The following is a 14,759-nucleotide window of genomic DNA, read 5'->3' as shown; positions in this document are numbered from 1 at the left end:
TATCCTGCTCCCTTGTTTCTACCACTTTATTCTGCTTCTTTGTGTGGACTGTGATGGTCTGTTGTCTCCAAGGCATCGTGGCATTGTTGTATTTAGATCTCTGTTAACTGTTTGTAAAGAGCAGTCAAGGGTGATTCCAGCTTTTCTTGGTGGTTTTTTATCATTGGCCCGTTGGTGGAGAAGGAGGTAGTGGCTCTCACTCAGTAAGTGAAGTTGCAAGAGTTGTGGGTGTAGTTGTGTCTTACGGGGACTATTGTTGTCTCCCACTCAGACAAAAATTACAATTGAATAACCATCAAAAAACTAAAAGCATGTGGACAAAAAGTACACCATGTAATCATGCAAGGAACAGTAATCTAAAAAAGAAAAAAGGGAAAGAGAAGAAGAAAAGACAAGAAAACCTGCAATATCTGGTGATAGGGCACTAAGAGAAAAAAGATAGAGAAGGAAAATAATGAAGAAAAAAATGGGAAAAATGCAAAAAGAAAAACAAGGAATGGGGTTAACCATGAGAAAAAAGGGAAAAAAATTAAATTAAAAAAAAAAAAAAATTCAACCAGGAACAGGGAAAAGAAAAAAAGCTGACAACTAGGACCTGGGAGGGGAAGAATAAGATTAATAGTAAAAAGGACAAAAATATTAATAGTTATAGTTTTAAAACAGACAAATACAAGCAAACTAATCACCAGAAAAAAGAAAGCAAAAAAGAGAAGAAAGAAAAAGAAAATGAAAAAAAGAGAGAAAAAAAAAAAATCAGTGGATGACAGGGCAGGACACCCAGGCTCCGTCTGAGCACACAGACTGTGATGGAGTTACTGTGGGCCCAGAAGGTGGGTGGGAGTGGGGGATTGCTGCACCTCTGTTCACCAAGTGAGTGTGGGGTATAAGAGTAACAAGAGGAATGTCTCACCTTTTCAGTCTTGGAGGTCTGGAGTGTCCTTGGGGTTGCTGGAAAGCCGAACCTCTTCTTAAGCCCCTGGAATCTCAGAGAGCACTCTCTTTCAATATCCAATAGTCTAGCTGCTTGTAACATTCAAAATGGCGGCAGCCTCCGGACCAGCAAAAGTGCACAGCTCAGCCCGCCTTTCTCTTCACCTTCTCCATTTTTGCCCCAGCCACCATGCACAGTCCTCAGTGCAGTCCCTGGCTAGCAGGGCTGATTTTTAGGTTAATTCTTAGGTCCTACCACCACTCGGGAATCTCCAAGCTCTCTGTGCCGTCAGGATTGCTCAGGATCGTTGCCAGACCGCAGCTCCGTCTGTCTCTTCTTTTGGTATTTTCATGCAAATTCTTCTGCTAGCTGGGGTTTAGTCCACTTCTATATACTTCCCTTCAAGGCTCAGGGGTCCAGGATTATCTTCTGTATTAACTGATTTCCCTTTTCTTTGTTGAAGTGGGTCTGTGCAGTCTTTCTGCCTAGTCCACCATCTTACCAGAACTGCTGGCTGCATTTCTTCCAGGACAGATTTGTTCATTCTTCTGGCAGTCCACGGTATTTTCAGCATTCTTCACCAAAAGCACAATTCACATGAAGAGCATCAACTGTTCTTCAATCTTCTTTATTCACTGTCCAACTTTCACATACATGCAAAACCAAAAACCAAACTCACTGCTGTCGTGTTGGATCTGACTCAGAGCTACCCCTCCTTGGGTTTCCAAGGCAGTTATCACTATGGAAATAGATTGCCTAATCTTCCTTTTGAGGAGTTGCTGGTGGGTTTGAACTGTGAGGCTTCTGGTTAGCAGTCAGGTGCCTTAGGCACTATGCCATCAGAGCTGAAAATACCAAGGCTTGAGTCAGGCACACTTTAGTCTTCAACATGTCATCTTTGCTTCTCAACACTTTAAAGAGGTCCTCTGCAGCAGATTTTCCCAATGCAATACAACGTCTGATCTTCTGACTGCGACTTCCATGGATGTTGACTGCAAATCCAACTAAAATGAAATCTCTGACAACTTCAATCTTTTCTCCATTTATCATGATGTTGCTCATTGGTCCAGTCATTAGGATTTTTGTTTTCCTCTTGTTGAGGTGTAATCCACAACTGAATACTATAGTCTTTGATTCTCATCACTAAGTGCTTCATTCAAGTCTTCTTCACTTTCAGTAAGCAAGGCTGTATTATGTGCATACTGCAGGTAGTTAGTTAATCTTCCTCCAATACAATGCTGCATTCTTCTTTATATGTTCCAGCTTCTCATATTATTTTTCAGCACACAGACTAAATAAGTATGGTGAAAGGATACAACCCTGACACACACCCTCCCTGATTTTAAACAATGCAATATCTTTTTGTTCTGTTCATATGACAACCTCTTGGCTACATACAGGTTCCTCATGAACACAATGAAGTGTTCTGGAATTCCCATTCTTCACAATGTTATCCATAATTTGTTATAATCCACACAGTCAAATGCCTTTGCATAGTCAATAAAACACAGCTAAACATCTTTCTAGTATTCTTTGCTTCCAGCCAAGATCCATCTGACATCAGCAATGATATCCCTTGCTCCACGTCCTCTTCTGAATCCAGCTTGCATTTCTGGAAATTCCTGTCAATATGCAGCTGCAACCATTTCTCTATGTTAGCAGCACTGTGATTTTTTGTTCGTTTGTTTTTAACTCTTTATTGTGATTTAAGTGAAAGTTTACATAGCAAATTGGTTTTCAACAATTGGAATTCAACAATTCATCTACATTTTGTTTCATGACATTGATTGCAATCCCCATAGTGTATCATCGGTCTTCCCACTTCCTCCCTGTGCTTCTCGTTTCCAACTGTCCTTTCTTACTCTTTCTGCCTTTTTAGTTTTATCCTTAGGCAAAAGCTGCTCTTTTGATCTCATATGGCTGACTGTTCCAAGGAGTGCATACCCCTCTAGTGCTACTGTTCACCTTATACACCTGTCTATCCCTTGGCTGGAAGTGGAGCAACTGGGCTGAGTTCAGTTCCAGGCTTGAGGAGTGATTAAGGGCCACAGTCTCAGGGGTTCCACAAGTCTCAATTAGATCAGTAATCCTGGTCTTTTTTCATGATTTTGAGTTTTGTTCCACATTTTTCTCCCACTCTATGCAGGATTTTCTATTGTGAACCCTTTCAGAGCAGTCTGGTCTCAGGGTCAAAGAGGGTGAGGTTCACATTAGTCCTTTAAGCCCAATGATTTATTACCTCAAGGTGTTTGGTTATAGCAAAGAAGTTTTCATAACTTTTCCCCTGGGCTACTCTACTCTATACATGGATATATTTAAAGCACATATAAATACTATGTAGAAATATCCTCTGCCAAACCTATATATGGTTGTGGGTGTAGTCCAGTTAGCGTACCTATACCCGTTCAGTTTGCCTATGTATTCATTCATAGATTGTTTATTACTGATACAGCATGAATGTGTATGTGGTATTATTTCCCTTGGTTATCTGTAATTCTTGGGCACCTCTCTGTTTCTTTCTTGCCTTAGTGATATTGTGCTGATCATCCCCTTATTGTATAATGTCTCTCCCTTCATCTAAATTAGTACATGTCTATATCTGACAAGGGATTTATTGCTAATATTTATAGAAAACTTGAACAGCTCAACATCAAAAAGACTAACAATCCAATCCAAAAATGGGCATTTTTAAAAAATGAATAGACATTTCCCCAAAGAAGATATTCAGGCAGCCAACAAACACATGAAGAAATGATCATGATCATTAACCATTAGAGAGAGCCAGATCAAAACAAGATATCATTTCACTCCGGCAATAATACCAAAGTTCACCAAGACAGAAAACAAGAAATGCTGGTGAGAGTTTGGAGAGATTGGAATTTTCATACACTGTGGGTGGGTCTGTAAAATGGTATTACCACTGTGGAAAAATGTATGGTGCTTCCTTAAAAAGTTGGAAACAGAAATACCATTGGATGGATCCAGCAATCCCACTATTAGGAATATATATCCTGAAGAGATAAGATCCAGGACGTGAATAGATATATGCAAACCCATGTTCATCATAGCACTATTCACAACAGCAAAGAGATGAAACAACCCAAGTGCCAATCAACAGATGAATGGATAACCAAACTGTGGTACATACACACAATGGAATACTGTTGTGTTGTTATTATGTGCTGTTGAGTCGTCTCCAACTCATAACAACCCCTCCTTGGGTTTCCGAGGTGGTATCACTACGGAAGTAGATTGTCCAACCTTCCTTCTGAGGAGTGGCTGGTGGGTTTGAACCACCAGCCTTCCCGGTTAGCAGTCAAATGCCTCAGGTACTATGCCACCAGAGCTCCTACCAATGGAATATCACGCAACATTAAAGAATAATGAAGAATCTGTGAATCACCTCATAACATGGATCAACTTGGAAGATGTTGTTGTTGCTGTTATGTGCTGCTGAGTTGTCTCCGACTCATACAGGTTTCCAAGGCAGTATCATTACGGAAGGGTTGTTGTTGTTGTTATGTGCCATCGAGTCGGACCCGACTCATAGCGACCCCTCCTTGGATTTCCGAGGCGGTATCACTATGGAAGTAGATTGCCCAATCTTCCTTTCAAGGAGTGGCTGGTAGGTTTGAACTGTCAACCTTCTGGTTAGCAGACAAGTGTGTTAGGCACTACACCACCAGCGGTCCTTATACTAAGTGAAATATGTCAATCATAGGACAAACATATATGAATTCATTGTTATAAAAAATCAAGCAAAGTTTTACAAAGGGAAGGAAATTTTCTTTGTTGGTTACCAGGGGTGAGAAGGGAGGGGAGGGAAAATGTGTTGATTTGGGTGAAAGGAAAGGTAACATAACAAAAGTGGGATATATGTCTATTATCAAGTTAGTGATTTTCCTGATACCACGCTCTTTATATAGTTCTAGGATATATACCGAATAATAGCATTGCTGGATGAAATCATATTTCTATTTCCAGCTTTTTAAGGAAGTGCTATACTGTTTTTCATAGTGGTTGTACCATATTACAGTCCTACCAACATGAGCTCTGGTAGCATAGTGCCTAAGGCACTTGACTGCTAACCAGAAGGCTGGCGGTTCAAACCCACCAGCCACTCCTCGGAAGGAAGATAGGGCAATCTATTTCCGTAGTGATACTGCCTCGGAAACCCAAGGAGGGGTTGCTGTGAGTTGGGTCTGACTCAAAGGCACATAACAACCACCACCACCACCAACATGACAGTATTGTACAGTCCCACCATATATGAGAGTTCAAATCTCTCCACACCCTTGCCAGCATTTCTTGTTTTCTGTCTTACTAAACTTTGCTATTATTGCTGGAGTGAGATGATTTTCATTGTTGTTTTGATTTGCATTTCTAATGGCTAAAGATCGTGGGCATTTCTTCATGTGTTTGTTGGCTGTGTGAATGTCTTCTTTGGTGGAGTGTTTGTTCATGTCCTCTGCCCATTTTTTAACTGAGTTGTCCTTTTATTGTTGAGGTATTGAAGTTTTCTATAAATTTTAGAGATATTGTCAGATAGGCCATTGCCAAATATTTTTTCCCAGTCCACAGGTTCTCTTTTCACTCTTTTGGAAAAGTCTTCTGATGCACTTAAGTATTTAATTTTTAGGAGGTCCTAGTCATCTATTTTCTGCTATTTGTGCTTTTTTTAATTATGTTTGAAAATGTATTTATGCCATGCATTAGGGCCCCTAAGTTTGTCCCTATTTTTCCTTTGATGATCTTTATGGTTTTACATTTAGGTCTTTGATTCATCTTGACTTTTTGTTCTCTTGTGTCTTTTGAAGGAGAGATGTTCTTATATTTAATGGAGTCCAGTTTACCAAGCTTTTCTTTATGGTTAGTGCTTTTGTAGTCTGTTCTAGAAATCTTTGCCTATCCTAAGTTCATGAAAATATTCTGTTATGATTTTCTGCAAGTTTTATTATTTTACATTTTGTCCTCACACCTGAGTAATAGTTTGTTGTTATTTGCCATCGAGTCGGCCCGACTCCTAGCGACCCCTCCTTGGGTTTCCGAGGCAGTTATCACTACGGAAGTAGGATTGCCCAACCTTCCTTCCGAGGAGTGGCTGGTGGGTTTGAACCGCCAGCCTCCTGGTTAGCAGTCAAGTGCCTTAGGTTTAGGTAGGCAGAAAACTCAATTTTCCCTTAACATTTTGATGATATTGCTTAACTGACCACTAGCCTCTATTGTTGCCAAATAGAAGTCTTCTGTCATTCTAATGGAGTTCTTTGGTAGGCAATATTTTCTTTTCTCTCTCACAGCTTTTAATACTTTTCTCTTTATCTTTGATGCTCTATAGTTTCACTATAAAGCTGAGCTGTCAGTTTATTTTTAATTATCCTTTCCAATATTGAGAATTCATTTGTGATATAAGAACTCATCTTTATTTCTGGTAAATTCTTTTTATCTCTTCAAATATTGCTTCTCCATCATTCTCCTGGAACTCTTATTAGATGTATATTGAAGTCTCTCAATGTAGTTGTCATTTCTTTTAAATGGTCTTTCATATTTCTATTTGGCCTTTCTGTATCACATTCTCAGTGAATTCCTCAATTCTGTTTTCCAATTCAATAATTTTATTCTTGAACTGAGTCTAGGCATGTGTTATATAATTAATTTTTGTTTCAATGCCTGTATACTTAATTCCTATTATCTCTAGTTATTGTTGTTTTGGTAACTGTTTCTTTTTCCTTTCTACCTGCTTCTGTTTTACAATGTCTTTTTTTAAAAAAAAAACAATGTCTTTCTAAGTGTATCTATCATATTACTTCTTCTCTGAGTATCCTAAGCAGTCTTCTTTTAACATCTTTGTATGCCTATTGCATAAAATTAATTTTCTCTGAAGTGAATTCATGGTCTAACTGCTTATTTTGTTAGGTAACATTTTAAGCATTAGTATTATCTGTCTTATATCTTGGAATTTTATATTATAGTCTTCTTAGTGGGAAGCTTTTAATTTTCAGTTTCCCTTTTTCTCTCCCATCCCTTTGAGATCACTCCTACAGACCAGAACTTGATCTTAAAATCACTTTTGAGGGCTCAGGCTCTGTGATCATACTGGCATCATGAGACACTTTGCTAAGTTACTGTTGTAATGCAGTGTTTTTGCCTCACCACCTCAACTTTCTACAAAACCTTCAGTAAGTAGCAGGTTGGCAGATTCCACAGCATTCTATTACAAGTGGATATTTTGAGCAAGAAACCTTGCTCTGCCTTTCATGGAACACATTTAGTCCTCATTATCCTTAAGTGCCAAACACCCAACTACCAGAACTCTCTACTTTGATTAAGTCTAGCTATGTATATTCCAGGTCCCTGGGTGATGCAAATAGCTTGTGATCAACAACTAACCTTAAAGGTTGGCGGTTCAAACCCACCTAGCAGCATCACAGAAGAAAAGCCTCAAGGACTGCTTGCATAAAGATTACAGCCAAGAAAACGTGAGGGAACAATTCTACTCTGTAACACTTGGGGTCACCGTGAATTGGAATGAACTCAACAGAAACGGTTATGTATACACTCTCTCTCTCTCTTTTTTTTTTAAATACTGCTTTACTTCTGTGTGTTTGGAGCCAGCGTAGATGTGAAACTTGAACTTTCTTTTCAAGTTTGCCTACAAATCTTAGTCTTTTAATAGCCACATTTTAAAACTATCATTTGCAAGCTCAACTCTGTGTTGTAATAACAGATAAATTGGGTTTTGAATGAAAACAGAGCAAAAGCTAGGACTCTTAGCATTAGTATAATGCTAGCTTATTAGGACTAACTCAAATATTTTAGCATTTGAAATATCCAAGGAGAGGATTAACAGTGCTCTATTCTGTATGTTTGAATCAGCTAGGCCCTGGATTTGATTTTCCTCTTCACTATACTCCTATTCTAAATAATATCACAGCTAATGTACCAGGTGGTTAACTAAATATTTCAGATATATTTTATTTAATTTTCACAAAAATCCTGAGTCCTGTTATTTTCACAAATAAAGACATGGGGGTTTACTGTCCAAAGTTATGCAACTAATCATTAGCAGACTTTGGATCAAAAAACAGGTAGTCAACTTCAGATGCAACTTCTATGGCATCTTTATTGATAAGTTATAATATAGTTGACTTTCCTTAGCCTTTCTATGTGAGATTTGATAGTAAGCCATTTGGTGTCGGCTGTAAAGGTCATCACCTTCCCATAGGCTATGGTTTTTTTTATGATGATGAGAGACTACTTGTCCTATGTTTAGTAAAACAGAAACAAATGTTGATAATGACCCTATAAAGAAGATGCAATACAGCTAAGTAGTTAGATGCTAATATCTATGACCTTAACTGGAAACAAGAATTAAGATTTCAATTTAAATTCAAATGCAGGCTTTTATGCAGACATTTTTTGGGTATATAATTGAAGTACTTACCTCTGCTAAGTCTTCAAAGCAGCTTCCTACTAATGGATGGGGACTGCCTTCATCTGTCATTTCTACAGTGTCTTCTATATGGCCCAGTAACTTTACACTAAGTTCATGTATATCTACTATACGACTAAATATATTTTCTACATCCTGTTGGAGGGAAAAACACATTAATTTTGTTAGGTTATAAAATAATAAAAATCAAAATTTGAGCCAGTAAGTCAGTTTATAATCACAAAATTTAATATGTAAAATATATTTCAAAATCATTAAAAAATATAAATAAAAGCAAAGCAAGAATTCCTTTTGCAATGATGTACAATGAACAAATAGCTCAGTTGTTCCCTTTGAAACTTTGTGGTCTCAGGACTCCTTCACACTCTTAAAAAGTACTGAGGACTCCAAAGTGCTTTTGTTTATAAATATACCTATCAGTATATCTATCAGTATTTACCATATTAGATATTAAAGCCAAGAAATATAAAATATTAATTTAAAAATAAGAATAAACCCACTATATGTTAAATAGCATTTTTGTGAAATGTATATTTTTCTAAAACAAAACACTTAGTGAGAAGAATGGCATTGTCTTCTATTCTTGTAAATCCTTAACAACTGGTGTAACTGAGGATAACAGGATTTTCATAACTGTATCTGTACTTACTCTGCTGTGATATATTGATTTAAATTAATTATACTTAGAAAATCTAGCTTTGCACAAATATTTAGTTGGAAAAAGGATTATTTTAATAGTCCAAATAATTGTGGATCTCCTTTTCTCTATGTAATTTTTAATTGATATAACTATAAAATTCACCCTTTCAAAGTATACAAATCAATGATTTTTAGTATATCCACAACTTGTGCAACTATCACCATTATCTAAGTCCAGGATATTTTCATCACCCCAAAAAGAAACTTCATGCCCATTCTATCAGCTCCTCAAAACCATTAATCTACTGTCTCTGGGGATTTGTCTATTCTGGGCATTTCATCTAAATGGAGTGGATATCCTTTCTTTGATATGACACCAAAACTCAACAAATGGTAGTTTCTTAAAAGTCAGAAAGTTTTAAGGTTTTTTTTTTGTGAAATTTGAAACCATACTGATTTTGTACTGTAACCTTAAAATCCATTGATCTATTCTGTACTGTGAATGGCTTATTTACCCACGCATGGTAACTTTGAAATATTGGTTCACTACATTCTACAGATCATCCAAATGTTAACACATTTCACTATATAATATTAAAAAATCAAATCTGTTAAAATCAACACTAATAGTGAGAATAAATACAAGTCATCCAAAATTCTGATTTAAACTTGAGAGCTCAAATTTTATCACTGGTAATAAATATTGCTTGCTGTTTTCCTTTAAGTGGCAGGCTCATTTCATTCATTTTTGAGAAAATGTCTACCTAATATCCAAAGTATAAATAGCCATAGTTTGTTAATATGAGTTAAAATTAGTGTTTCATGAGGAAAGTAGCTAAATTTCATTTTGCAACTCAAACAGCACACAGTAATTTCCCTGCAGACAACAACGATACTTTGGGATGCAGCAGAAGTATATGTACTTCCTATCTGCCCCAGCTCCTCTCTTATCCAGTCTTTCTCCTGACATTCCAGGCTCTTGTTCTACCCAGTAATGCCAAAGAATTCATATGTAAATCCACATATGGTCCCGTTTTACTTCATTCATTCATGCTACTCTTCTATTATCTTTTTATTATAAACAGATATGCATACAAACAGGAGCTCTGGTAGCATAGTGGCTAAAGCACTTGACTGCTAACCAGAAGGCTGGCGGTTCAAACCCACCAGCCACTCCTCGGAAGGAAGGTTGGGCAACCCTACTTCCGTAGTGATACTGCCTTGGAAACCCAAGGAGGGGTCGCTATGAGTCGGGTTTGACTCGATGGCACATAACAACAACAACAACAACAACATGCATACAAACTGCTCAAAACAACACTTTGCAATTTCTGTAAGGTTTTCTGTAGGTTGTTGTTTTCTGTAGGTAGTTGCCAGTGTCAGCTCCAACTCACAGCAACCTTATATAGAACAGAATGAGAAGTTTCCCAGTACTGTTCTATCTTCATGATAATTGGTATGGTTGAGTCCATTGTTGGAGCTACTGTGTCGATCCATCTCACTGATGGCTTCCCTAATTTTTACTCTTTGCTTTACCAAACATGATGATCTTTCTGAGCAACTGGTATTCCCTGGTGACATGACCAAAGTAAGCAAGCCTGCAGTCTTGTCATTGTCACTTCTAAGGTACACTGTGCTTGTATTTCTTCTAGGACTGCTTTGTTTGTTCTTCTAGTATTCCACTGTATATTCAACATTCTTTGCCAACACTACAATTCAAAACATCAGTTCTTCTTCTTGTTTTCCTTTTTCATGCAAGCTTTCACTTGCACATGAGGTAATTAAAAAGACCATGCCTTGGGTAAGGCACACTTTAGCTATCAAAGTGACATCTTTGCTTTCTAAAACTTGAAAGGGGTCTTTTCTAGCAGATTTGCCCGATACAATAGGTTATTTGACTTCCTGGTTGCTGCTTCCATTGACCAGGTAGAATTAAATTGTTGACTATTTTAATTTTTTCTCCATTATTATTATTATTTTTTTCTCCATGTTATCAGTCCAGCTGTAAGGATTTTCATTTTCTTCACGTTCAGACGTAATCCATACTGAGCTTCATCAATAAGTACTCCGAGTCATCTTCATTCTCGGCAGTAAGGTTGTATCATCTGCGTATCACATATTGTTCTTCTTCATATAGTCCACCCTTCTCAGATTATTTGTTCAGCATACACGCTGAATAAGTGAGGTGAAGGGATACAATCCCACTGCGTATCTTTTCCAATTTTAAACCACACAGTCCTCCGTTGTTGTGCTTGAATGAGCTATACATGGAGCTTTACATGTGCTCCACGTATAGATTCTGTATGAGCACAATTAAGTGTTCTGAATTCCCAATCTCCACAACATTATCCATAATTTGTTACGATCACACAGTCAAATACTTTCACATGGTCACTAAAACACAGGTCTTTCTAGTATTCTCTGCTTTTGGCCAAGATCCTTCTGACGTTAGTAATAATATCCCTTATTCCACAGCCTCTTCTGAATGTAGGTTAGATTCCTGGATAAAGACTTTTGTCATGGGATACATATTTAAAATTTTGGTGAGTATTTCTTTAAAAGGGTGCAGTGATTTTTACCCTCTCATCAACAGTGTATGGGAGTAACAGTTTTACCACACTGAATATTGTCAGTTTTAATTTTAACTTGCAATTATTTGATTAACATTGTATGATTTGAATATTTTTATCTGTGACTATTTTTTTTTCAAGTCAACTTTATTGAGGTAGGTTCATATACAATAAAATACACTTACTTTAAGTATACATTTTAATGAGGGCTTACATATGTATCCACTCTTATAGCCACCACCATCACTGAGACACAGAACACTTCCAACATCCGAAGAAATTTCCTTGTGCCCCATCCCAATCTCCCATAATCCTCACCTACAAGAAAACAATGATCTGCTTTCTGTCGTTACAGACTATAATGATCCTTCCTAAAATACCAAATAATGGAAACAAATATAGTCTTTTGCATCTAGTGGGCTTATTTTTGCTCATGCTTTTGAGATTTATCCACATTGTTGTATGTATTACTACTTCACTTCATTTTTTTTTTTTTTTTTGCTGAGTAGCATTACTGTATAGATGTAATGTAATTTGTATATCCATTTACCTGTTGGTGAACGGTTGGGTTGTTTCCAGTTTGGGGCTATAAAAATAAAGCTTCTATCACTATTCATTTGAAGAAGTTTTTGTATAGACATGTTTTCACTTCTTTTGTGTAAAAATATAGGAGTAGAAATTGTTTGCTAGTAGCACAGTTATGCCCTCAACTACTGGCCAAAGATGGGTAGTCTGAGCCCACCTAGAGGAGCTTCCAACGACAGTCCTGGTAATCTGCCTCCAAAAAGTCACAGCCTTGAAAACACTATGGAATCTGAAGACACGGGGTTACCGTGAGTCAGAATCCACTCAACGGCAGCTAATGACAAAAAGAACGTGGTTGTTTTATATCTAATGTTAAAAGGAATTGTCCAAATATTCTCCTGTGCTATGTTTATAACAGTTTACATAATCACAAGTCATGTGAGAATTTAATATTCACACAAGCAGTTGATCCACATCCTTTTCAATGTTATGATTTATCAATCTTTTTAATTTTAGCCTTTCTAAAGAATGTATGGCAGTATTTCATTGTGTCTTTAATGTGCATTCTTGGCTACTTGTATATCTTCCTTTATAAAGTGTTCACATTTTTGACCCATTAAAAAATAATCAGTCCATTTTTTCTTATTAAATTGTAAGAGTTCATTATATATTCTCGATACAAGTCTTATGTTAGATATATATGTATTTCAAATATATTCTCCTAGTCTGTGGCTTGTCTTTGTCTAACAAGGTTTTTAGAAAAACAAGTTTTTCATTTTAATAAAGTCCAATTTATTAATTTTTTAATTTCATGGTTCTTGATTTTTGTGTCCTAGGAAATCTATGTCTATCATTTACTCCTGTATTTTTAAACAACTTTATTGAAATATAACTTAGGTACCATGAAATTCCATCCATTTAAAGTGAACAATTCAATCATTTTTAGTATATTTACAAAGCTTTGCAGCCATCACAATCTACTCCTTTATTTTTTTAATGTTCTCTTGTTGCTGTAACTTGAACCTTAGTTCCAGCCTCTGTACTGAGCACTGTTTCTTATCAGTCACTCTTTGTACAGTTCCAGGAATAATTAGATTGTGACTAACTTTTACAACCTGTTTTTACTCAGCATATCACCAGCATCCAACTAGGTTAGTCTGATGACTACTGAATCAATCCTCTAAGTTTCAGTGTTACTGGCTCTTTCCTCTGTGCTCTCAATACTGCATCATACTACCATTATGGCAACTGTCACAGTGTAATGTGGCTTAAATTTACATCTCTGTCTCTACAAGACTGAACTTCTTGAGGGCAGGAATTATTTATTGAAGCCCCATTACCAAGCATGGTGCCTTTTAATATAGTTGGTACTGATAAAATGTTGGTTGGATGTCTCAAATGAGTCAAAATAAAAAAATCTTCTACCTATGGTAGAGACCTTATTATTTGGAATATAAGGAAGATTCTATGAATTCATGTTCACTTATATCATCAGTCTAGTTTAGATTTTGTCTTTTAATTTCTGATGCTTAAATCTCATGAAACTGTGGTAACACTTTATTTGTGATCACAGTCACTAAAAATTAACTCCCACAATTTTAAAAAAAATTAACAAATTAGCAACCATGAGCTACACAAAATCAAGTTTAAAGTGGTCATGCAAATTTAACAATACGTGCCATGATATACACAGATATAACAATAATACTTACATTAGTTGAAAACAATTTTGAATTGGAGACAAAGGGCTCTCTAAAAACTTTTATAATTAGATTTAGCTCCCTTATATATTGTCGAATTTCTGCCATAAATGCTTTTACCAAATCATAGTAAGTTTGCTCTCCTGAAGTGGAAGGCTCTTCATCAGTTAAAGATAATATATTTATATCTTCTACATCTTGATGAAACATATCCATCAATACCTATGTAGTTGTAGACACAAAAAATAATGAATGTATGATCAAATTTGAAGTTAAATGTCCTAAGAAGTTCTCTGAATACAGTTCTTAAGTGATAAAAAAGCAGACACACAATTCAAATGATTATAAATTATCTTAATTAATTCAGTTTATTAATTTAAAATTATATTTTTCCATTTATAAGCAATGAAAATCAAAAGAAACAACAACACATGATTTGAAATTAAAAGTATTAAACTTTTAAAATTATGAACATTCAGGTTGTTTTGTAGTTTTATGAAATAACTATTATTTCCAAAGGCCCACAGAATATTTACTCAGGGATGTATGACTACCATCTCCTCCACACCTTCCCTAAAATAAAGTTCTATATCTGGAATCACAAACTGCCTCCTACAAGTTCTATCAGTATAAGTGTCTATCTGTCTGTTTCTCTCTTTAACCTATTACTTCTAATATGTCTCCAAATCCTATCTCACATTCCTCAGTTTTCTGTGTTTCACATGCATCCCATTATCACCTCAATCCAGGGCCTTACCACCTTATAGCTGAATAATTCTTATAGTTTTTTTAGGAGCTCTGGTGGTGTAGTGCCTAAGGTATTTGACTGCCAACGAGAAGGCTGGCAGTTCACACCCACCAGCCACTCCTCAGACGGAAGACGGGGCAATCTACTTCCATGGTGATAGCCCCTTGGAAACCAAAGGAGGGTTCACTATGAGTTG

At 36.5% G+C, this 14,759-nt stretch overlaps 1 protein-coding gene across 1 annotated transcript in view; it reads right to left on the bottom strand.

The window, feature by feature from the left end:
* SOS1 (SOS Ras/Rac guanine nucleotide exchange factor 1) overlaps positions 1-14,759 on the bottom strand; it is a 266,745-nt gene that overhangs the window by 122,539 nt on the left and 129,447 nt on the right. The window contains exons 5-6 of the mRNA XM_007945049.1: positions 13,828-14,037; positions 8,373-8,516 (exon numbers count right to left, since the gene is read on the bottom strand). Of these exons, the coding sequence (XP_007943240.1) occupies positions 8,373-8,516; positions 13,828-14,037 (354 nt within the window). The remainder of the gene's footprint in view (positions 1-8,372; positions 8,517-13,827; positions 14,038-14,759) is intronic.

This window comes from Orycteropus afer, unplaced genomic scaffold (genome assembly GCF_000298275.1).
Source record: "Orycteropus afer afer isolate SDZICR_OR568_19922 unplaced genomic scaffold, OryAfe1.0 scaffold00131, whole genome shotgun sequence".
NCBI classification, from domain to species: Eukaryota; Metazoa; Chordata; class Mammalia; order Tubulidentata; family Orycteropodidae; genus Orycteropus; species Orycteropus afer.
The sequence above is the reverse complement of the archived record's forward strand: the minus strand, read 5'-3'. Positions and strand labels throughout refer to the sequence as shown.